The following is an 8,547-nucleotide window of genomic DNA, read 5'->3' as shown; positions in this document are numbered from 1 at the left end:
AGAGAAAGAGGAGGAGGCACAGAGAGAGGAGGAGGCAGAGAGAAAGAAGAGGAGACAGAGAGAAAGAGGAGGAGGCAGAGAGAAAGAGGAGGAGGCAGAGAGAAAGAGGAGGAGGCAGAGAGAAAGAGGAGGAGGCAGAGAGAGAGATAGAGAGGAAGAAGAAAAGAGAAGAGAGGAAAGGTGAGGGTGGGAAGAAGTGTTAGACTCAAGTAGGACTTACCGTGCCAAACGTCCACCACTGGTGCCAGGTTTGCAGGCAACAAAGTCCTTCAGGAACGACCTCTCATTGGATTGCCAGCTGAAGGGAAGGTTGCCCTCCAGGGCCTGCATTATTGTTGGAGGGTGGGAGAGTGCAAATCCTTTATCCAAGAGGGTTGAATGAGCATTGAATACCTGTGAAAGAAACAAATAACAACATCAACATCATCATCATCACCAATAGGTGTGCATAGTAGTAGAATTGTTATTATACAAAAAATTACAGTTTATATATATTGCCCAAGCAAAACATAGTTCTCCAACCACTCGAGGAGACCAATAAATCTGAATAAGAACTGATACAGACTGTAAAAATCAATCCAGCCTATGCAAAGGTGGAAATTAGACATAAAATGATGATGAAGAGGGCTTATTCAAATGGAATGTAAGAGAACTGTGACTGAAATTTCACCAGCAAAGACTCAGGAGACAGTATGTATATAATTGGAATGGCTTCGATCACAGCTAACCTGAGACTAACTACTAAAATGTTAAAAACTCTAATATGGTCCGTGTATTTTTATTACAAAGCACAATTTTAAAAATATCAATCATCATCATCATCGTTTAACGTCTGTCTTCCATGCTGGCATGGGTGGAACAATATGCTTTCTTATTGGAAGGCTGCGAGCTGGCAGAAATGTTAGCACGCCGGGCGAAATGCTTAGCGGTATTTCATCTGTCTTTACATTCTGAGTTCAAATTCCACTGAGGTCTATTTTGCTTTCTATCCTTTCGGGGTCGATAAATTAAGTACCAGTTGTGTACTGAGGTTGATTTAATCGACTAGCCCCCTCCCCAAAAATTTTGGGCCTTGTGCCTAGAGTAGAAAAGAATATGCTTTCATATTAGTTAATGCACTGATTAATTAGCTTGCTGTCTTATGTGTTACACAATTGAAAGAGCATTCAATTTTAATGGTGTAAAATAGTTAATAAGGATAAAGAGAAGAAAAAAAGTACTGACCAACTGAGCCCCTTCTTCTACAGAGTCTAAATCTTCATCAATATCTTCAGCTCCTAATCAAATACAAAAGAAATATGTCATATATATATATATATATATATATATATATGGGCCTATATGTAGATACACACGTGCGTGTGTGTATATATACATATATAGCATCTAAGAATACATAAATCTGAAAAAAAAGTGCACTCATATATTTGTCAGTAGAGTGGGTATATTAAACAAAGTATACAATATTATGTATCCATTATGGTCAATCTTACCAACCAGTTTCACACTCAAAGTTTAATAGAGTGTTAGATAACAAACCAGTTATGTAACCCTGTGCTCTTCAGAGGTGGTAGTTATGGAATGAAATATGGCAACTGCTCCATTCAATAACTGCCATCTCTGAAGAGCACAGGATTACATAATCAAACTTTTAGCTGACACTCCATTGAACCCCTAATGGAAAACCAATCATTAAGATCAACCGTAATGGATATATAATACCGTTTGCTTCAATTAATATCTATATACAGTCTGAAGACTGACAACCAATATTTGCTAAAAAAAGTCAATGCACACACACTTGTAACTCATATATTCAAGTAATATATTTGAGCCAACTAAACAACATACTTCTCAGCAACTCTTATTTAGCTCAAATATAAATACAAAGATGAACATTTTCACAATTTCAAAACAAAAGTATTCTGAGGGATGTCTTTCAATAATAAAATAAAACAAGAGCAACAGCGACAACAACAATGGAAAGGAATTTCTTTAGCTACATCACTCTGATATCATTTCAGATGCTAGCACAGAGGGGACATACTGGAAAAATGTATTGTCAAATTTTCTGGCTGAATTCCCAGACTCAGTTAAACAACTAAGATTTACTTCACATAATATCTTCATCTCCATTTCAATCTTCAGCCATACTGACCACAATACAGTAACAGAGTATGACATGTTTTGGTATCATTAATTCACTGCTGACTTATTTGATATCAGATGTTTTAATGTTTTTCTCATTTATTCCTTCCCTCCCCCCTCTCTCTCTCTCTCTCTCTCTCTCTCTGTGTGAGTAAATTTCTTTTTATTTGTATGAGAAGAAGAAAAATGTTTATGTCAACTGTGTCCAATTAATAAACAAAAATCTCTCACAGGCACATACACACATGCACATACTGCTCTTTAATTTTTACACACATTGTATGTGAATGTGTGTATGCATGTGTTTGTCCTCTAGTACCAAATTATGTTGTTACCAAAGCAAGTTGAATGTTCAATCAGCTGTACCAAATTGTCAGAATCCAAAAACAGCCCCACCCAATCCATCTCGTTCTTGACTGCAAAAGTCATCCTCGATTTCATTTTCTTCAACAACAGAATACCATTTTTTGGCAGATTCCATTTCCAATCACAAAAAACAGTAACCAGATGACGTTATTGAATTTCATGTCACAACACTACATGGATTTGCCAAACATTGTAAATTTTGGGCCATAACTACCAATGCATATTGAGAGGAGAACACTTGAAATTCTGTTATTTTCAGGATCTCATTTGTCAACACACAATAAAACACCTTGAGAACTCTTGATTCAACATATTCTGTAGAAATGGCTCAAGGCAACAGAGATGTTTATCTGTTGAATTCCATTCTTCTCAGAAGCATATCTGGAACTGCAGTAAAACAGAATCTATCTCCCATAGCAATAAGCAAACCAGTCAACATAAACAATTCAATCTTCATATGTTATTTTTGTGCTCACTCCTACTATGCTTGTTCTACCTGTCTATTAAAAGAACTAAACTTACAAGTGCAAAAAAATGCTGAACCATTTTCACAAACATATCTGTCAAAGTGAGTCACAATATCACCCATAACAAGGACACATAAAAACCTGGAATAACTCTACTGAATCAAATTAAAGAATTTGTTTTCTTCATAAAATATTCAAAAAAAAAACTTGCAACTAAGTAATATATCACATGATCTGAGCTGAAACTACAATTTTTACCATCGTCCTCATGTCAAATTTATCAAGCTCACACAATTACCTGAGCATTTGAGTATTAAGTTCTTCAAGAAGAGAATACTGAGAACAGTTTTACAAAGGAAAGGAAGACAAAGAATTGCGTTGTGCTCTTACCTGCAGGAAGTGTCAGGTCTTTTCTCATTAAGGCGGAGGCACACATACCACCAAGGAAAGATAATTCTCTCTCCAAGTGAAACACAGCCTGAAACAATAAAGATATCTAAGTGAATCACCATGCATAACTGTGCGGTTAAGAAGTTTTGTTTTGCAACTAATGGGCTTCTGGGTTTCATATCACTGATAGCACACTTAAGGTAACAGTCTTCAACTGTAGCCTCAGAGTGAACAATTGTTTCTGAGTGGAACTTTGTAGATATCATACTCATACATACATATTATATATATATATATATATATATATATATATATAAGATCCAAGGATCAAGGTGTAGGAAGATAGTGAGCTTCAAGCAATCCATATAAAATATATAACATTCAGGAAAAATTATGGTTTATTGATGGGGAAGGTGCGATATGCTGTAAAAGATTATTTTATATTTCAGAGTCAGCAGCCAGGGTTGCCAGGTATGCAAATAAAAATCCAAGACTTAAGAAATGGAGTAGATAAAACATATATATAATCCAAAACAACTTCTTATATGGAACTCTACTTTTTCCTTCCGTTTAACCCTCTCATATTGTCTCTGATGAAGGGATATCCCAGAAACAGCTATAAGACTACCTTTCTCTTTATGAATGTTCAAGAAATTTTACACCGCTTTGGATTTATTGTCTCATTTTATTTAACATATATATATGAGATAGGAGCCTGGTGTTGCCATCCGGTTTCACCAGTCCTCAGTCAAATCGTCCAACCCATGCTAGCATGGAAAGCGGACGTTAAACGATGATGATGGTAATATATACATATATATATATATATATATATATATAATACACACACACACACACACACACACACACACACACACACACACACACACACAAACAAACGCACATGTATATACATTTATATATATATATGTGTACATACATATGCAATTCCAATTACAAAGGATCCATAAAGGATTGAGGCATATCAAAATGCAACACACCACAAGTGATTTTGGTGATATTTAAACTCAGAATGTAAAGACAGACAAAAGCCTCTAAGCATTCTGTCTGGCATGCTAATAATTCTGCCAGCTCGCCCTCCTTAATAATAACATTTTCTATTACAGGCCTAAGATCTGAAATTTGGGGGGAAGGGGTTAGTCGATTACATTGACCCCCCAGTGCTCAACTGGTACACATTTGGTTGGATCTCCAGCCTAATCATTACAACTACTACTACTAGCAACAGCAACAACAACGATTTCAAATTTTAGCACAAGGTCAGTATTTTTAGGGGGAGTAGGTCAGTCGATAATATCAACTGGTAGTTATTTTATCAACCCCAAAAGGATGAACAACAAAGTTGACTTTGACAGAATTTGAACTCAGAAGATAAAGAACCAAAACAAATGCTGCTAAGCACTTTGCCCATCACACTGACAGTTCTGCAAGACCGTCATCTTAGTGATCATAATAATTATAATCATTATAATCATCTGCAAAGGCCACACATGTATGAAGGTGAGAAAAGTATAGTGAATTGAACTAATTTCTATTACATTACAGGTATTTGGACCATCAGTGTCTGAGGAATGAAACACCCTTTCCTGTATAGCAACAACATCATCAATAGATAATACTACATCAGGATATACTTACTTCTTCAGGTTTACTACTCCATTCATAGCCTGTTACCATACACTTGAAGCCAAAGAAGCAAGCCTTCTCATCTTTAACATAATCCGAGGCACTTTCCAGTGAAAAAGTTACTTCATTCCCTGTTAAAAACAAAAAGTAGTTAAAAAGACATCAACAACATCACCATCAACATTAATAAGAACAACACCAATTCAACTTCAGTAATGAGTGTACAATATTTCTCTGGTTATTATATGAACATAAACATTTTACTCTTCATTAAACTGATAGGAAAACAGCAAATAATCAACCCATCACAACCACAATTTCATCAACATGCTATGGCCTCTCTTTTATTCTCCTACCTCTACTACAACAGTTACTGCCCATTGTTACCATCTTCCACCTTAAGTAGCTCTCTCTCTCTCTCAACATCTCACTTCCACCAACATATCCTGTTTTAATGAGCCAGCATGGGAAAAATAGTAGCCAGATTCCTTTGTCAAATGTAAAGCTTATTCATTCACACTGTTTTGAATTAATCATGTACTATTTTGGAGTTTCAGTGTTTCAAAGATGGGATCATTTATCTTTAAAATGACATTACAGGGTGGGTGTAAGAGGCCAGATTTGACTGGTTTGAACATAGAACAGAATATTTGGGATGAATGTGGCTGGTTTAAATCACATTCGTCTGTCTTTAAAAAGGAAGAACACATTGAACAATGTCTTAGATATACAAAAAGACATTTTGGTCACGGTTAGAATGCCTTTATTTTCAAATCTACTTGCAACAAAGGAGTCTAACTTAACCCATTAGAAATAACATTTTAGATATACAACAAGGGAAGGTCATGACCAGAATGTCTTAGACACTAATTCTGCAAATGTGTGCATATGCATGGGAGCTGTAGTGTGTGTATGTGAATGCATGACAAATAAACTGGCCAAGTGAAAAGGCATATATGTGTATATATGTATGATACTGTGTGTGTGTGTGTGTGTGTGTGCATGTGTGTTTGTGTGTGTGTGTGTGTGTTTGTAATATATAAACTGACCAGGTAAAACGACAGCAGCTTTTGGCCAGTTGTTGCCATGGAATTTCTTCAGAACTGGCCATAACACCGATGTTGATTGTTGCTCTTCCTCCTCTTCTTGGCCGGTCAGTGGACAGAGACTGTTTTCTTTGACCCGACTTGGGATGTACAGTTGCAGAGTGTCCTCAGCCTGTGCAGTGCCACACTGTACATCAAATTCCAGCACCATCCATCGGACGGTGCTTGGGAAGCACACCTGAAAAGAATTACACATGATGTTAACAATTGATTTAATTAAACAGAAAACAATTAGCTGCTTGAATATTATTACCAGAGTGGACAATGTATTGAACTACAAAAACAAGAAATGTAAGTTCAAGTCCCTGGCAGGTGGTTTTGCTGAACAGAAGAATTTATTGCCTTAGATCAGGGGTTTTCAAACTTTTTGACTTGCGGACCCCTTTATATTTCAGGCTTTACCTTAGGGACCCCCTTATAAACGCTTATGAAATTTATACATAAATATTTGCTTAAAATAACATATTTTTACATTTATTTATTTAACAGTATTTAACAAATAGGTTTATTGTCAATTAAAAGATTTCGATTAAAAAACATATATAAAATCAAATTGCCCATATAAAGTAATTGCTGTCCACAGAGCCCCTGCGGTCCGCGGACCACAGTTTGAAAACCCCTGCCTTAGATCATAGGTTTACTGGATTAAGGTTGACCTAGGGTTAAAAGCATACATATGAAAACACACAAGACAACTGACACATGAGTAACACACCAACACAACCACACTCATGCAGAGTGGACAGTAACACACAGACAGAAAGCTTTAATCTGATACAAGGTGTCAATGAAGATTTAGTTTCCTATCCAGGGAGAGAGACTCATCCTACATCCACTTCATAGCTGGAAACATTAAGTATGTACTGTCCATCAAAAATCTAGGTCTGCTTACAAGGTACCTGTACTTAAACTTGTGTGTGTATGTGTGTGTGTGTGTGTGTGTGTGTGTGTGTGTTTTGCATGTCTCTTGGCAGTTTCCTTCAACATTTTTCAAATTTGCAGATGTTCCTTTTAGTTTACCTCCTCCCCCTACTACTCCCCTTCACCAGTAACATTAGTTACCTCAAACCCCTCACTTTTACAAATCTATATGTATTTATCCTCCAAAATGTGTGAGTGTGTGTGTGGTGACCTATTAGAAATAGCAGCTAAATTACTCTTAAGTCACCCCACTCTACATCATCATCATCATCGTTTAACGTCCACTTTCCATGGGTTGGATGATTTGACTGAGGACTGGTGAAACCGGATGGCAACGCCAGGCTCCAATCTGATTTGGCAGAGTTTCTACAGCTGGATGCCCTTCTTAACGCCAACCACTTCGAGAGTGTAGTGGGTGCTTTTACGTGCCACCGGCATGAGGGCCAGTCAGGCGGTACTGGCAATGGCCACGCTCAAAATGTATTTTACGTGCCACCTGCACAGGAGCCAGTCCAGCAGCACTGGCAACGATCTCGCTCAAATGTCTTACACATGCCACCAGCACAAGTGCCAGGAAGGCGACGCTGGGCACAGGTGCCTTCACGATTTCGGTTTTGCTTGCCCCAACAGGTCTTCGCAAGCCGAGTTTCATGTCCGATGAAGGAGACAACGTTGGCATGGGTGCCAGTCGTCGAACCTTAAAAAAAAGATACATTGAATAATAGTGTGGGGTTAGGTCATGATTGGAATGCTATGATCATAGATCTGCTGCATGAAGCCTGGCATAGGGCTAAACAAAGACAATCTCTGTTTCATCATAGGTTTTGTTCAATCAGGGGCTGACCTGAGATTCAGTAAACAACAACAAAAATAGAGGTAAATGGTATGTGGTCACCTTGTAATTTGCCACAGTAGCTGGTTTGTAAGGATGGTCACTTTCAATGAGACAATAATGCTGGTTGGTACCACAAGTGTCAGATTCTGATAACATTCCATCTTGATGGCCAGCATAGGATGTGAGCACATTCTGGCTGTTTAAGGCCACTACTGCAGGTAACACATCATGGATCAGTCCTAATATCTGTACAGCACCCTGTCAATGTAGAGAGAGAGATGGGTAAATGGTGAAATAATGATAGCGGAGAGAGAGGAAATAAAAGAAGGAGGGAAGAAGTGACAGAGAACAACAGAGAAAGAGTGATAGACAGAGTGTGTGAGAGAGAGAGAGAGAGAGAAATGAGGTGGGAGAGTGACAGGCAGTGTGTAAGAGAGCAACAAAGAGAGAGACCAACAAAGTGAGAGAGAGAGAGCAAAGAGAGAGAGAGCAACAAAGAGGGAGAGAGCAACAAAAAGAGAATAACAAAGAGAGACAGTAACAGACAGAGAGAGAGCAACAGAGAGAGAGCAACAGAGAGAGAGCAACAGAGAGAGAGCAACAGAGAGAGAGCAACAGAGAGAGAGCAACAGAGAGAGAGCAACAGAGAGAGAGCAACAGAGAGAGA

The 8,547-nt window shown here is 37.9% G+C and overlaps 1 protein-coding gene across 7 annotated transcripts in view; it reads right to left on the bottom strand.

Annotated features, from left to right (window-relative positions):
* LOC106869699 (E3 ubiquitin-protein ligase MYCBP2) overlaps positions 1 to 8,547 on the bottom strand; it is a 145,882-nt gene that overhangs the window by 80,653 nt on the left and 56,682 nt on the right. For all 7 annotated transcript variants that reach the window (XM_052972468.1, XM_052972462.1, XM_052972464.1 and 4 more), the window contains exons 40-45: positions 7,941 to 8,138; positions 6,068 to 6,302; positions 5,031 to 5,149; positions 3,372 to 3,459; positions 1,225 to 1,277; positions 221 to 393 (exon numbers count right to left, since the gene is read on the bottom strand). In XM_052972468.1, the coding sequence (XP_052828428.1) occupies positions 221 to 393; positions 1,225 to 1,277; positions 3,372 to 3,459; positions 5,031 to 5,149; positions 6,068 to 6,302; positions 7,941 to 8,138 (866 nt within the window). The remainder of the gene's footprint in view (positions 1 to 220; positions 394 to 1,224; positions 1,278 to 3,371; positions 3,460 to 5,030; positions 5,150 to 6,067; positions 6,303 to 7,940; positions 8,139 to 8,547) is intronic.

Source organism: Octopus bimaculoides, chromosome 13, assembly GCF_001194135.2.
Source record: "Octopus bimaculoides isolate UCB-OBI-ISO-001 chromosome 13, ASM119413v2, whole genome shotgun sequence".
Lineage (NCBI taxonomy): Eukaryota > Metazoa > Mollusca > Cephalopoda > Octopoda > Octopodidae > Octopus > Octopus bimaculoides.
Note: the sequence above shows the minus strand (reverse complement) of the source record. Positions and strands in the feature narration are given on the sequence as shown.